The following is a 17032-nucleotide window of genomic DNA, read 5'->3' on the forward strand; positions in this document are numbered from 1 at the left end:
GGTAGCTTGAAAACACTGTGATGTGTGTATTTACACTAAGGAAATATGCAAACTCTCCAAAAGGGGGTTCCCACCACCTGGAGAGTCAGTTCACCTGACTTTTGGTAGTCAGATTATTATTCACTATCATTCACTAGCCTTTGTTGGCAAGTTATTTGACCCAAGTAGCCCTTTACTAGTGTCAGCTGCATTCTTAAAAATCTTTCCAGCATTTCTACTTATATGAGAAGATGTGATGCAGGGCAGAGAAAGGCAGTAGTTAATGGTCTGGATAGAGACCTCTCTTGGAGACCAACACTTCCAAGTGTGAGATGTGGACTGAAGTCAGCCTGCTCACCAATGTCTGGTAGGACCAGTGGCACATCATGGAACCATTCTGCACAGAAATCTCCAGTGATTTCAGCACTCAGATACTAGGAAATGGAGAGCAGCTTCCCAAGCCCATTCTGGCCAGGTGACTTAGCATCCTTGGGCCATTGAGTATGACTTTAACAGCTGCATCCAGCTGCTGGACACGAAACCCCCAGGAAACCTGATGAGACTAAAATCAGAAATGATGATCCAATTAAAGCCCCCCAAACCTCATATGCTGACTCCAATCTTGTGGGCTCTGCATTAGCATTAATAATGATTTTCTTAAAATCACTCAGTGGTTTGGATAGCTAGCTGCATCTCATTAAGAAGTCAACTCCCCTTGCCTAGAAATGTACACTTAGGGCACTTAGGCAAATGATCCTTAGCAAGATAAGGCCCTTAAACTGGCTGGCTGAAAGGGCAGTACTCCCCATGGCTGAAGGATATTCCAAGGATACTTCATATGAGCAGGATAAATGAAAATAGCAGAAATTAACATTAAGTTCGTGGAATTAAATCAAGATGCGGGTGACCCCTTAAAGTCTTTTTTCAACATATGGTTCTTTTAAATAATAAGACATCCCACATGAGTATAGGGATGGATATTCTAATTGAAATTTCACCTTGGGCTTAATGTTTTACAAAAGACAAGCAGAGTCTTTGTCTTAGGTTGGATTTTCTCAAAAGACACTGAGACAACTATTGAGTTCAAATACTTAATGTAAAAGATTATCCCAGAAAGTGCCAGAGGGCAGTAGGGAGGTGAGACAAGAAAGGAGAGGCACCCAATACTGCATGAGCAAGCTCCACTGTGGACAGTCAGGGCTCAGTTCTACTGAGGAACTTTGGGTGATGGTAAAAAAATCTCGTTGTTCAATACCACACGTTGCCAATGAAGACTTGAAATGTGTCTAGTCTGAATTTAGATATGAATGTAAAATACACACAAATTTCAAAAACATAGTGTGAAAAAAAGGAGAATGTAAAATATCAGACTAATAAAATTTTTAGATTGATTATATGTTGAAATCATTATATTTTGGATATATTATGTTACTAAAATATTATTAAATTAATTTCACTCATTTCTCCTTACTTTTTCCAACGTAATTACTAGAAAATCTGAAATTAAACATGAGGCTCACATTTGAGGCTCACATTATATTTCTACTGGATGACACTGGAATACAATATGCCTCCGATGTGTCCTTCAGGGGTCAACCAGCTCTTGCCTATCACTGGCTGAGGGCTACTCCAGGGAAATTAACTTCCTGGCACTTCAAGTGTGCTTTCATGACCAGCAAGAAACACTGATTGCAGAGTCACAAGAGCTTTCCTTAGAAAGCTGTTGGTCTTGTAAAAGAATAGTGAGGGCCAAGGGGATATAGGTAGGGAACTGGCAGCTGCTATTACAGATCCTGCTCAACCTCCTTCATTCCTGGCTTTTAGATACTTCCTCTACTTGTCCACCCTTCAAACCCACTTCCCTGGGGGAGGCTGAGGGAACCATAGGAATCAGACATGTTTGGATTGGAGAAGAAGCTGAAGCTAGACAGAAGTTATAAACATTGCTCCAGTGAGCAGCTATGAAGAAAAGAACGATTATCTTTCCACAAAGACAATGGGAAGTCAGGGGAGGGACAGAGATTTAACTTAACAAGGAGAAGGACCATTTTAGTCAAACGAGATTGTTTGCCTTGGAATTTAAACTGCTCCCCGTTAATGGAGATGTTCAGACTGTGTTGTCAGTGATTTATGTATGGAGTTCTGGCATCGAAGAGGGGGTTACACAAAATCAGGACCTCTAAGATATCTGTTTTAATTTTGAAACCCAGTCCTATTTCAGGCCTAGAACAGTGTGGTTGCCAAAATTGGGAACATGGAGTTCTTATACCGTGGAATTAAGTTCTATACCCTCCAATATCTGTTAGAGTGAGAAAGGGAAAAGAAAAGCGATAATTTATTGAGTGTTTACTAAGGTCCAAGAAATATTTCAGGTATGATATTTCATTTAATTCCCAAACAAGACTGTATTATAGTAGTTTTGCCCCTAGAGGTGTAAACTGATGCTTGTAGAGAAAACTTTCACCCAAAGTCAGGAAGTAGTAAGTCAGTAAGTAAAGGAGCTAGGATTGAAATCAGGGCTATTGATTCCTGCATTCATAGTCAAGCATAGTCAAGCAGATCCAAAGCTTATAACCACTAGATTTCTCTCATCAAACACTGGTCTTTCTTGAGAAGTAGGCATGCATCTTAATTTCTGATAGTGAGAACAATATATCATATGTACCCAATGTATTTTCCAAAGATGGCCACAGCAATTTTTCAGGTCCTACATGCTCTACAAAACCTCACAGCTCCCTGTCAGGATATTGAGCCTATTTTCTCTCCCCATGAGCCTGGGCAGGTTTCTTAATGACTGCTCCAAAAAGATTTTTGTGGAAGTAATTCTTTGGGATTCCTGAGGCTGAGTCTTAAAAAGGTACAGCTCCTGCTGGCTCACTTGCTGTCTCTAGAGGAACCACTTTGGAGCCTGGCTGCCATGCTGTGAGGAAGCCCAGGTTATAGAAAGGCCACCACAGGTGTTTCAGAAGACTGCCTGAGCTGAGGTCTTAGCTAAAAGCCAGCATATCAATTGCCAGCCAGACATACGAGTGAACAAATCTTCACACAATTCCAGCACTCAGCCATTGAGGCTTCCTGATGAGGTCTCAGACCTTGTAGAGCAGCATGATCAAGTCAGCCCTGCTGTGCTCTGTCTGAATTCCTGACCCACAGAATATATGAGCATAATAAGCAGGTTCTTTAATCATTAAGCTTTGGGATGATTTTCTACACAACTGTATTTATTATAACATCAGGTTCCATTGTAAAAATGGAACTTTCAGAAAGCTGGAAGCTTACTGCTTAAATATGCTAATTGTATTAGCCATAAGGGTTAGTTAGCACAATTACTTCTTTATTTTATGACCTCGACTGTACATTTGTATCTTTTTCTTTTCTTTTAATTCCAGGATAGTTAACATGCAGTGTTATTTTAGTTCTTAGTATACAATATTGTGATTCAACAATTCCATATATTACTCAGTGATCATCTAGATAAGTGTACTCATATCCCACTTCACCTATTTTATTAACCTTATTTTCTTTTCTTTGAAAAACTGTGAGGTGCACATAAACAACAAAATGATCCTTGCCTATCCTCTAAGAATAAAATCATAAATTTAATACCTGAATCTTCTTTCACGTTAACATCTTCTTCATTATTATCATCTATTTAGAAAAGGGGGGGAAAGACAAAAGAAACACTCATATGAAAGCTAGTAAGCTCAGAATTCTCCAGTTTGACTAATACAAACTTCAAAGGCCAAAAAGAACTCAGTAGAAAAGAGTGTTAGAACATGCATTTCGATTGTCTTATATTATTATGCTAAGTTAATACAAGGTAATGTAAATATACATCACAGCACAATTTAACACCTAGGGTTCACATTTCCTTTTAAAAATTGTTATGTATGCATAACAAAGTACATACACAATCATTTGTTTTACTTATGCAAGTAATGCATGGTCACTTTGGTCATTTCAATTTCTAAAAAGATGAAAAATAAAAATCGCACACTTCAAATGCCGCACTTTCTCCGTCAATGAAAGGGATGAGCGCTCATGTCAAGTATCTGAGAAATGTGGAGCTCACCACTTGGGTTTAGGCTGACAGCACCCATTCCCTGCACAGCACCGTGGAAAGTGCTAGTTTCCTACATGTGCAAATCCAAACCTTTAACCATGTATGTTCAAGTGCCCACCCCCCAGCCTGCCCCAGTTGGCATCATTCCCATTCAATTCCACTCATCCCAGTGAAACCCCCATTAATTGGGCAAGGACACGTGCTTCCTCTACCCTCTGGGTGACATGTTTGCTTTTTGAAATTTTGATATGTTGTCATCTCTTCTCCTTCAATGTTCCTTACATCCAGGCAGTATGAATCCTGCCTGTATGAATCCTGCCTGTCTTATTTCCACATTTTCTCCTCTCTATTCACATCACTGCAACTCGATTCAAACTCTGCCATTTGCCTTCCCTATTTTGTGGTTTCCTAACTGCTCTTCTTTTTTTCTCACTCCTGACTCCAATTTCTTTTACACACAGGTGCAAAATCCATCTTAAAAGAGAGCTCTGATCTGGTTTACGACGTTGCAGGGATTCCTGTCTGCCTAATGAAAAGGGTAAGGATTAAATGAGATAATACCACCTAAAGCACCAGGACAGTTACTGAAATATTAAATGCTAAATATTACTTATTATTACCACCACATCATATGTCTACTTGTTAAAATATGTATCCTTCAGATGCCCATCTCGACATCATAAATTCTGCAAAGTTAAAGACTATGTCTTATGTTCCTTTGTATTCTCTAGGACCTAATGTTAATTTTATAAATTAAAATCCATAAAGAAATTTCTGCTGAATAATATTTCTGAGGTTTTTAAAAATTTTTTCTCTGATTGTTTTAGTCAAACTGGAGAATTCCTGTGTTTATATTTCTTATCTACCTCTTACATTGTAGGACATGCTTCCAAATGATGATTTGCAAGCAATGGGGACTCAGTAAAGATTTGTAATTTCCACCCAGACATACGCTTTAAATTTAGTCATTTCTTAGCCAAATTTATACAATGTGACATTCTTCAAAGTGCTAATTATAAATGAAGATTATAGATATACCAGTCACTGGGAATGGAAAATGTATTTAAGTTGAGGTTTTAGGAAAATAATTCTTGATGGCCATGGTTAACTTTTAAAGAAGTAAATTTCAGGGCGCCTGGGTGGCTCAGTCGGTTAAGTGTCTGACTTCAGCTCAGGGCACGATCTCGCACTCCATGAGTTTGAGCCTTGCGTCGGGCTCTGGGCTGATGGCTTGGAGCCTGGAGCCTGCTTCCGATTCTGTGTCTCCCTCTCTCTCTGCCCCTCCCCCGTTCATGCTCTGTCTCTCCCTGTCTCAAAAATAAATAAACGTTAAAAAAAATTATGTAGAAGTAAATTTCTTTCCATTCACATTGTTAGAAACATTAGTGAATAACTGTATACTTTATTTCGTTCATTTTTTTCTCTGAATATCATTTTGGGAGAAAGAATATCTTTCTCTTAGAAATATAATTCTCTAACTAAATTATTATCAAAATGTTACAAAGTATACTCTTCACAGATTCTTCCCTGAACTTAATAGATTTAAATAAAATTTTATTTTTCAGAGCATCTAAAATATCTAGACCATCAGACTTTCTGGAAATCAGAGTGGGATGAAAAAAAGTCTCCACAGTTTCCAGGAAAAGATAAAGGAAGAGTCAAAGATCTCTTTGCTTGTCATCTATATATCCATTTGTCTGTCTGGCAAACACTCCTCCACAGCCTATTGTAGGTGTAGCTTTGTGTTTGGAGAAATAAAAGACAAATCTAGACACAATTGTCTACAAACATTATTAGTAAGGAAAGCAAGACATGCAGATCAACTTGAATATATAATAGAGAGTAGTCAGGGCCATCACAAAAGGTATCAGGGGAGGGATATCTGCTTCCAGTCAGGTTATGAGGAAAGGTTTTTGGAAAATGTGACATTAGAGCTGATCTTTGAACTTTATAGACTATACTGATAGCATCATCCCTAGAATGTCTCCAGGTGTTGAAGGATCATACTTGATGTCATTATTCATTTGTTCATTCATTTCACTCATTTATTCATATAGTGGTTAAGAGTATATTCAGGATCTGGATTCAGACTGCTTGGGTTTACTTGCAGGCCAAACTATAAATCGCTGTGTAATCTTGGGCAAATTATGGAAACCTATGCCTGGGAAATAGGGATAATAAAAGTATCCTAAGTCATACCCTAGTATGACTTTCTAGGGTTAGTAATACATGTAAAGTGCTTACATGGAATGAGCATTCAATAAATACTGGCTATTCGTGTTATGGTGCCATTATGATTACTACTTTTACAACTTAAAGAACCATTTATTGACCAACACCATATGTTGGAACCATGGAAGACCATGAAGATACAGTTGACAATCCATTCCCTCAAAAACTCCCAAAGAAGTGTATGGCAGAGAAAAATAAAACAACAATCAGAAGAGGAAGTAACAGATTCTCTGATGCAGGTAAGCAGAGGTTTTACTGGGAAACAGACAAGAAGCAGCTAAGTCAGAGAGGTCTATGAAGGATTTCCAGAATAGATGAGGCTTAAGTTGAATCCTAAAGGGAGATTCAGAATTATCTGGGGGTAAGGAAAGGCTGCAGTAGATTCCCAGTAAATATGGGTGCCCTGCCTACAAGCCCTTGTTCCTAGACACTTCCTTGCTGGCCAGACCGATTTCCAGCCACCAGATCTCCACCTGAGGGCTTTCTTTGGGTTGCTGGAGGCCACAGGAGAAATATCAGGGAATTGACACCCCAAGAGGGCAGTGTTTCACAAATGACTGCCAGGACTTGCACAGAAGTACTATAGTGCCCTTGCTCCTAAGGTGTGCTAATTCAGAAGCTTCTCCCAGAGTCCTCCCCAACCCCAACCCCAACCCTGGGAATAAACCCCAGTGGACAGGTGGTTAATTTAATTTGTAATTTAACTCTGCTGCCTTCCTTCCCTTTCCAATTCTTCTTTTCCACTCCCCTGCTAGTGATTCCAGGGATTATCTTCCAAATAAATGCCTTTCACTTGAATTCTTGCTTCAGGGTCTGCTTCTGGGGGGATTCGAACTAAGAAAAGGGTAATCACACTCAAACAAAGGGAAAAACATCTATGAGAACACATGGTTATGAACAGTCAAAATGCTTTTAAGGAAATAAAACTAGCTCTCCGTGGCTGGAGGCAGGAGTTTACAGGGGAACCATGGGTCTAGTGACCTGTTCTGGCTGGATCATGAAGGATCTTTCTCACTGGGTATGGTGGTCAGTTGTATGTGTCAATGTAACTGGACCATGGAGTGCCCAGACACATGTCAGACTTGACCCTAGGTGTGTCTGAATGAAATTTCTGAATAAGATGAACATTTGAATTGGTTGGTAGACTGAGTAAAACAGATAGCCCCGTTAATGTGGGTGGGCCTCATCCAGTAAGTGTAAGGCTTACACTCCCACAAGGAAGAGGAAACTACTGCCAGACTGCATTTGTGTGGGGACATAGGGTTTTTCCTGACTTTGGACTCAGCGTAAAACACTGGCTCTGCCTGGGTCTCAAGCCTGCAGGCATCTGGATTGAAACACCATCATTGGCTCTCTTGGGTCTCAGGTCTCAGACTCCCACTAGAACTATGCCATCAGCTCTCTTGTGTCTCTAGCTTGCTGACTGCGGGTCTTGGGATCTGGCAGCCTCCATAACTGCATGAGCCAATTCCTTATAATAAATTTATACCTACATCTATATTTATATCTAAACCTATATCCACTATTAGTTTTGTTTCTCTGGAGAATCCTAATACCTCAGGTTGAAGAATTTAAATTCTATCCTGAAAATTACAGGGTGACTAACCAACCTTAAGCAGAAAATGACACACCTGCTTTTGAGAGAGAACTTTTTTTTTTGACACAAGAGAAGTTTACTAATACACTATAAAATCCATGCTTTAATATTTTGGTATTATTTATATTAAAATCTGGCGCAGAGTACTTTTGGTCTACAAAGCATCTAATGTGCTGTTACTTATTAATGAAATCCACTTTAGTTCAACATTATTCTATAAAATGTACTCACTTGAGCCATATTTATGCAGCATATTTCTAGCAAGATTTTTTTTTCTACTACAACCAGGGAACAAAAAAAGCAATATGTGAAAGAAGAGGATAAGCCTATGGAGATAAGGAGGAATGCCTTTGAAAATTTGGAAGCAGTTACGGGACTGATGGAGCATGGGCACGGAGACGCTGCCCTTTTAACAGTTCTTCAAGCATCATGCTTCTTTGTTAGAGGACACAAATCAAATAAAAGGTTCTTAGCCAAAGTGATACAAATACCATTTCAAAATTGAGAGCAATCTATCAGATGGTATGGTTCTGTGTGTTCAGAAATGCCAATTCCAGAAACACTGCTTCCTTTCCTTGGCAGAAATGGCCCAGGGGCTAAGGCTCCATTTCATCTTAAGGGACCTCTTTGATGTTAATTTCATAATGGATGCTGTCTTTATTCACTGCACCCCTCTCTGTCAGATTACCCTGTTGAGTTCTGCACCAAAAGTACAAATCCGACTAAAGTTCTTCTTTTGATAAAAAATGAGTGTGAAAGCCCACTGGTGTCCCATGAATAACCAGTTTTCAGTAACAGTTAGCTTTGTACATTTCAGGAGGAAGTGTCTAACCTCTTTCAAGTCTGTAATATCTACTTCACCTTCTTGAATGGAAGCCAGAGTTTGTTGAAAAGCAGAGTATACCATGGATTTTGCAATGACTTGAGATTGGTCTTACTTCTTTATCACCAGTGTTCCCATAACTAGTGCAGTCTTTTGGAAAATAAGGAATCAAAACAGATCACAGATACTCTCACAAACTTTAGTCTAAAGTGTGGTCTCTGGGCCAGCAGCACCATTATCACCTGGGAACTTGTTAGAAATGCAAATTCTCAGGTTCCACTAAAGATCTATTCCAGCAGAAGATTAGGGGAGGGGACTAACACTCTTCTTTTTTTTTTTTTTAATATATGAAGTTTATTGTCAAATTGGTTTCCATATAACACCCAGTGCTCATCCCAAAAGGTGCCCTCCTCAATACCCATCACCCACCTTCCCCTCCCTCCCACCCCCCATCAACCCTCAGTTTGTTCTCAGTTTTTAACAGTCTCTTATGCTTTGGCTCTCTCCCACTCTAACCTCTTTTTTTTTTTTCCTTCCCCTCCCCCATGGGTTTCTGTTACGTTTCTCAGGATCCACATAAGAGTGAAACCATATGGTATCTGTCTTTCTCTGTATGGCTTATTTCACTTAGCATCACACTCTCCAGTTCCATCCACATTGCTACAAAAGGCCATGTTTCATTCTTTCTCATTGCCACGTAGTATTCCATTGTGTATATAAACCACAATTTCTTTATCCATTCATCAGTTGATGGACATTTAGGCTCTTTTCATAATTTGGCTATTGTTGAGAGTGCTGCTAGAAACATTGGGGTACAAGTGCCCCTATGCATCAGTACTCCTGTATCCCTTGGATAAATTCCTAGCAGTGCTATTGCTGGGTCATAGGGTAGGTCTATTTTTAATTTTCTGAGGAACCTCCACACTGCTTTCCAGAGCGGCTGCACCAATTTGCATTCCCACCAACAGTGCAAGAGGGTTCCCGTTTCTCCACATCCTCGCCAGCATCTATAGTCTCCTGATTTCTTCATTTTGGCCACTCTGACTGGCGTGAGGTGATATCTGAGTGTGGTTTTGATTTGTATTTCCCTGATAAGGAGCGACGTTGAACATCTTTTCATGTGCCTGTTGGCCATCCGGATGTCTTCTTTAGAGAAGTGTCTATTCATGTTTTCTGCCCATTTCTTCACTGGGTTATTTGTTTTTCGGGTGTGGAGTTTGGTGAGCTCTTTATAAATTTTGGATACTAGCCCTTTGTCCGATATGTCATTTGAAAATATCTTTTCCCATTCCGTTGGTTGCCTTTTAGTTTTGTTGGTTGTTTCCTTTGCTGTGCAGAAGCTTTTTATCTTCATAAGGTCCCAGTAATTCATTTTTGCTTTTAATTCCCTTGCCTTTGGGGATGTGTCGAGTAAGAGATTGCTACGGCTGAGGTCAGAAAGGTCTTTTCCTGCTTTCTCATCTAGGGTTTTGATGGTTTCCTGTCTCACATTCACGTCCTTTATCCATTTTGAATTTATTTTTGTGAATGGTGTGAGAAAGTGGTCTAGTTTCAACCTTCTGCATGTTGCTGTCCAGTTCTCCCAGCACCATTTGTTAAAGAGACTGTTTTTTTTCCATTGGATGTTCTTTCCTGCTTTGTCAAAGATGAGTTGGCCATATGTTTGTGGGTCTAGTTCTGGGGTTTCTATTCTATTCCATTGGTCTATGTGTCTGTTTTTGTGCCAATACCATGCTGTCTTGATGATGACAGCTTTGTAGTAGAGGCTAAAGTCTGGGATTGTGATGCCTCCTGCTTTGGTCTTCTTCTTCAAAATTACTTTGGCTATTCGGGGCCTTTTATGGTTCCATATGAATTTTAGGATTGCTTGTTCTAGTTTCAAGAAGAATGCTGGTGCAATTTTGATTGGGATTGCATTGAATGTGTAGATAGCTTTGGGTAGTATTGACATTTTGACAATATTTATTCTTCCAATCCATGAGCAGGGAATGTCTTTCCATTTCTTTATATCTTCTTCAATTACCTTCGTAAGCTTTCTATAGTTTTCAGCATACAGATCTTTTACATCTTTGGTTAAATTTATTCCTAGGTATTTTATGCTTCTTGGTGCAATTGTGAATGGGATCAATTTCTTTATTTGTCTTCCTGTTGCTTCATTGTTAGTGTATAAGAATGCAACGGATTTCTGTACATTGATTTTGTATCCTGCAACTTTGCTGAATTCATGTATCAGTTCTAGCAGACTTTTGGTGGAGTCTATCGGATTTTCCATGTATAATATCATGTCATCTGCAAAAAGCGAAAGCTTGACTTCATCTTTGCCAATTTTGATGCCTTTGATTTCCTTTTGTTGTCTGATTGCTGATGCTAGAACTTCCAACACTATGTTAAACAACAGCGGTGAGAGTGGGCATCCCTGTCGTGTTCCTGATCTCAGGGAAAAAGCTCTCAGTTTTTCCCCATTGAGGATGATGTTAGCTGTGGGCTTTTCATAAATGGCTTTTATGATGTGTAAGTATGTTCCTTCTATCCCGACTTTCTCAAGGGTTTTTATTAAGAAAGGGTGCTGGATTTTGTCAAAGGCCTTTTCTGAATCGATTGACACGATCATATGGTTCTTCTCTTTTTTTTTTTTATTAATGTGATGTATCACGTTGATTGATTTGTGAATGTTGAACCAGCTCTGCATCCCAGGAATGAATCCCACTTGATCATGGTGAATAATTATTTTTATATGCCGTTGAATTCGATTTGCTAGTATCTTATTGAGAATTTTTGCATCCATATTCATCAGGGATATTGGCCTGTAGTTCTCTTTTTTTACTGGGTCTCTGTCTGGTTAAGGAATCAAAGTAATACTGGCTTCATAAAATGAGTCTGGAAGTTTTCCTTCCCTTTCTATTTCTTGGAATAGCTTGAGAAGGATAGGTATTATCTCTGCTTTAAACGTCTGGTAGAACTCCCCTGGGAAGCCATCTGGTCCTGGACTCTTATTTGTTGGGAGATTTTTGATGACTGATTCAATTTCTTTGCTGGTTATGGGTCTGTTCAAGCTTTCTATTTCCTCCTGATTGAGTTTTGGAAGAGTGTGGGTGTTTAGGAATTTGTCCTAATCTTCCAGGTTGTCCAGTTAGTTGGCATATAATTTTTCATAGTATTCCCTGATAATTGTTTGTATCTCTGAGGGATTGGTTGTAATAATTCCATTTTCATTCATGATTTTATCTGTTAGGGTCATCTCCCTTTTCTTTTTGAGAAGCCTGGCTAGAGGTTTGTCATTTTGTTTATTTTTTCAAAAAACCAACTCTTGGTTTCATTGATCTGCTCTACCGTTTTTTTTAGATTCTATATTGTTTATTTCTGCTCTGATCTTTATTATTTCTCTTCTTCTGCTGGGTTTAGGCTGCCTTTGCTGTTCTGCTTCTATTTCCTTTAGGTGTGCTGTTAGATTTTGTATTTGGGATTTTTCTTGTTTCTTGAGATAGGCCTGGATTGCAATGTATTTTCCTTTCAGGACTGCCTTCGCTGCATCCCAAAGCGTCTGGATTGTTGTATTTTCATTTTCGTTTGTTTCCATATATTTTTTAATTTCTTCTCTAATTGCCTGGTTGACCCACTCATTCTTTTTTTTTTTTTTTTAAATTTTTTTTTCAACGTTTTTTATTTATTTTTGGGACGGAGAGAGACAGAGCATGAACGGGGGAGGGGCAGAGAGAGAGGGAGACACAGAATTGGAAACAGGCTCCAGGCTCCGAGCCATCAGCCCAGAGCCTGACGCGGGGCTCGAACTCACGGACCGCGAGATCGTGACCTGGCTGAAGTCGGACGCTTAACCGACTGCGCCACCCAGGCGCCCCCCACTCATTCTTTAGTAGGGTGTTCTTTAACCTCCATGCTTTGGAGGTTTTCCACTTTTTCCTGTGGTTGATTTCAAGCTTCATAGCATTGTGGTCTGAAAGTATGCATGGTATAATTTCAATTCTTGTAAACTTATGAAGGGCTGTTTTCTGACCCAGTACATGATTTATCTTGGAGAATGTTCCATGTGCACTCGAGAAGAAAGTATATTCTGTTGCTTTGGGATGCAGAGTTCTAAATATATGTCAAGTCCATCTGATCCAATGTATTATTCAGGGCCCTTGTTTCTTTATTGACCGTGTGTCTAGATGATCAATCCATTTCTGTAAGTGGGGTGTTAAAGTCCCCTGCAATTACCACATTCTTATCAATAAGGTTGCTTATGTTTATGAGTAATTGTTTTATATATCTGGGGGCTCCCGTATTTGGCGCATAGACATTTATAATTGTTAGCTCTTCCTGATGGATAGACCCTGTAATTATTATATAATGCCCTTCTTCATCTCTTGTTACAGCCTTTAATTTAAAGTCTAGTTTGTGTGATATAAGTATGGCTACTCCAGCTTTCTTTTGGCTTCCAGTAGCATGATAAATAGTTCTCCATCCCCTCACTCTCAATCTAAAGGTGTCCTCAGATCTAAAATGAGTCTCTTGTAGACAGCAAATAGATGGGTCTTGTTTTTTTATCCATTCTGAAAGCCCATGTCTTTTGGTTGGCGCATTTAATCCATTTACATTCAGTGTTATTATAGAAAGATACGGGTTTAGAATCATTGTGATGTCTGTATGATTTATGCTTGTAGTGATGTCTCTGGTACTTTGTCTCACAGGATCCCCCTTAGGATCTCTTGTAGGGCTGGTTTCGTGGTGACAAATTCCTTCAGTTTGTGTTTGTTTGGGAAGACCTTTATCTCTTCTTCTATTCTAAATGACAGACTTGCTGGATAAAGGATTCTCGGCTGCATATTTTTTCTGTTTAGCACACTGAAGATATTGTGCCAAGCCTTTCTGGCCTGCCAAGTTTCAAAGGAGAGATCAGTCATGAGTCTTATAGGTCTCCCTTTATATGTGAGGGCACGTTTATCCCTTGCTTCTTTCAGAATTTTCTCTTTATCCTTGTATTTTGCCAGTTTCACTATGATATGTCGCGCAGAAGATCGATTCAAGTTACGTCTGAAGGGAGTTCTCTGTGCCTCTTGGATTTCAATGCCTTTTTCGTTCCCCAGTTCAGGGAAGTTCTCAGCTATAATTTCTTCAAGTACCCCTTCAGCACCTTTCCCTCTCTCTTCCTCCTCTGGGATACCAATTATGCATATATTATTTCTTTTTAGTGTATCACTTAGTTCTCTAATTTTCCCCTCATACTCCTGGATTTTTTTTATCTCTCTTTTTCTCAGCTTCCTCTTTTTCCATAACTTTATCTTCTAGTTCACCTATTCTCTCCTCTGCCTCTTCAATCCGAGCCATCATCATTTCCATTTTGTTTTGCATTTCGTTTAAAGCATTTTTCAGCTCCTCCTGACTGTTCCTTAGTCCCTTGATCTCTGTAGCAAGAGATTCTCTGCTGTCCTGTATACTGTTTTCAAGCCCAGTGATTAATTTTATGACTATTATTCTAAATTCACTTTCTGTTATATTATTTAAATCCTTTTTGATCAGTTCATTAACTGTTGTTATTTCCTGGAGATTCTTCTGAGGGGAATTCTTCCGTTTGGTCATTTTGGATAGTCCCTGGAGTGGTGAGGACCTGCAGGGCACTTCCCCTGTGCTGTGGTGTATAACTGGAGTTGGTGGGTGGGGCCGCAGTCCAACCTGATGTCTGCCCCCAGCCCACCGCTGGGGCCAAAGTCAGACTGGTGTGTGCCTTCTCTTCCCCTCTCCTAGGGGGGGGATTCACTGTGGGGTGGCGTGGCCCATCTGGGCTACTTGCACACTGCCAGGCTTGTGGTGCTGGGGATCTGGCGTATTAGCTGGGGTGGGTAGGCAAGGTGCACGGGGGCAGGAGGGGCAGGCTTAGCTCGCTTCTCCTTAGGTGATCCACTTCAGGAGGGGCTCTGTGGCAGCAGGAGGGAGTCAGATCCGCTGCCGGAGGTTTGGCTCCGCAGAAGCACAGAGTTGGGTGTTTGCGCGGAGCGAGCAAGTTCCCTGGCAGGAACTGGTTCCCTTTGGGATTTTGGCTGGGGGATGGGCAGGGGGGATGGCGCTGGCGAGCGCCTTTGTTCCCCGCCAAGCTGAGCTCTGCCGTCCGGGGGCTCAACTGCTCTCCCTCCCTTTGTCCTCCAGCCTTCCCGCTTTCTGAGCAGAGCTGTTAACTTATGACCTCCCTAAGTCGCGCTTGCTGTTGGAACACAGTCCGTCCGGCCCCTCCGCTTTTGCCAGCCAGCCTCGGGGGCTCCGCTTGGCCGGCGAGCCGCCCCTCCGCCCCGGCTCCCTCCTGCCAGTCCGTGGAGCGGGCACCCCCTCGCCGCCCTTCCTACCCTCTTCCGTGGGCCTCTCGTCTGCGCCTGGCTCCGGAGACTCCGTTCTGCTAATCCTCTGGCGGTTTTCTGGGTTCTTTAGGCAGGTGTAGGTGGAATCTAAGTGATCAGCAGGACGCGCGGTGAGCCCAGCGTCCTCCTATGCTGCCATCTTCCTGTATCCCTCCCAGGGCCTAACACTCTTCTAATAAGCCCTCCAGGTGATGCTCATGCAAGTTGCAGCTGGAGAACCATTGGTCAAAGGACTGATATTTATGAGCTGGAGGAAAGAAAAGCTTTCAAAAACTGTAGATATCCCACTTTTTGGATATCCAAGTTGAGCCAACTAGTGATGTCTAGCCAACACTCATGCTGGTGAGGAGTGCCCACACCATACGGTTGCTGGAACTGAGGACAAGTTATTCTCTTCATAAGATATATAGTTCCTTCTATGCTTGAAACCACCCATTTACCCTGCAGCTGGATGGCACAGTTCTCATGGCCCATGGCCAGGATCCTAAGGTTGGATAAGTGACACATATCCACATATTCCAAGTGGTGGAACCTTGTTTTAAAGAGGCCTGTAAGTTGTAAGGAAAAACAAGTGTCCTATGAAGAAGAAAGTTACCTTATAGGCTATTAAGACAGTCTCTTCACTCCCAGGGGGAAAAAAAGGACAGGCACCTGAAATTCTCATGTCAAAATTTCAGGGGCATCCACACAAATGTGCAGGTCGGTCTGTCAAGCAGAACAATTATGACGATCTTGTTGCGGTTTTTATTTCATGTGCTCCTAAGTCCTCTCTCTTAAGGCTTAATTTCTTAACACAAGCTTCTTCTGTATGCCTTATCTTTTAAATATTTTATTACTAAGGGCTTCTAGGAGCAATTTGCATTTGCAGAGAGAAGAAATATTATTAGCCAAAATAAAGTGCTCCAAGCTTTCCAGGATTCTCACAAAGTATGGAAGATGTGGGTATGCTCATGGCTTCTTGTGAAACTTGACAAAGTAGAAATGCCAAGCAAAGAATGGCTGATAAAGGGAACATCCTTGCAGAGTAGAGCTCTTCCATTAAATGGAAAACCTGAACCCACAAAATCTAAGAAATTGCTAAACTTACTTTCTGTAAGGCAATTGATAGGACTTAGAGAAATTAAAAAAGGAATAAGCCAAAGGTTGTTCCTCCCCCACCCTCCAACTGGTCCTTGGTCAAGAGGAGCACTCAAATATCATTAGTTAATAAATATATCAATAAATAAAAGGCACTGCTTAAAAACTGCATGGTTCTGCTGCTTCCGGCTTGGCCGTCTTGGCATGTAATAGCACCAGTTACTGAGATAGAGGATTTAGGAGAAGGGCTGAGTTGAAGGGAAGGATTCTGGATTTCGTTTTAGATGTGTTGAGTTGGAGGTGCCTGGAGATGTCAACTGGAGATGGGCTGTGCACAGATGAGTATACCAGAAAGGGCTGGCAGGAAGAGAAGTAGAAGACAGAATGGTCAGTAAGACAAAGGATGAGCAGTCAAGTAAGATAAGGGCTGCAAAGGCTCGTGTGGAGTCACGTGATCAAATATGCACTGGTTTCAGTAACCATGCTGGACCCATCAAAGAATTCCCGATAACCTCAACAGTGACAGTTGTAGCAGGGTATTGGAAATCACTAATTGCTCTGGATATAGAGTGCACAGCAATTGAAGGTGAAAACTTCAAAAACCTGTAACTGAGAGTACAAGTTAGGGCCACAGGTAAAGAATAAAGGTTGGAGGATTTCATTTACTTTATTGTTATTCTTATCTTTGTTCTTATCTCTGTGCCTTATTAAGAATTCTTTCATTCATATACTATACCTCAAAAGGATTTTTTCTCCCCCTGCATATGCCTCGAAGTTTTCACCTAAAGAACAGAAACCAGTCAACCCAAAATGTTTGAAGGGTCTTTCAGAAGCACCTTGCTTTCAGAAGCAAAAATGTTTGAAGGGTCTCTATGTAAAGATGCCTACACCATCTCCCTTCTCCAAGCAGCATT

General features: G+C 40.8%; 1 protein-coding gene across 1 annotated transcript in view; it reads right to left on the reverse strand.

Moving 5' to 3' along the window:
* MACROD2 (mono-ADP ribosylhydrolase 2) overlaps positions 1–17032 on the reverse strand; it is a 2059774-nt gene that overhangs the window by 154022 nt on the left and 1888720 nt on the right. Inside the window, exon 10 of the mRNA XM_058684846.1 lies at positions 3586–3627. Coding sequence (XP_058540829.1) covers positions 3586–3627 — 42 coding nt within the window. The remainder of the gene's footprint in view (positions 1–3585; positions 3628–17032) is intronic.

Source organism: Neofelis nebulosa, chromosome 9 (assembly GCF_028018385.1).
Source record: "Neofelis nebulosa isolate mNeoNeb1 chromosome 9, mNeoNeb1.pri, whole genome shotgun sequence".
NCBI lineage: Eukaryota > Metazoa > Chordata > Mammalia > Carnivora > Felidae > Neofelis > Neofelis nebulosa.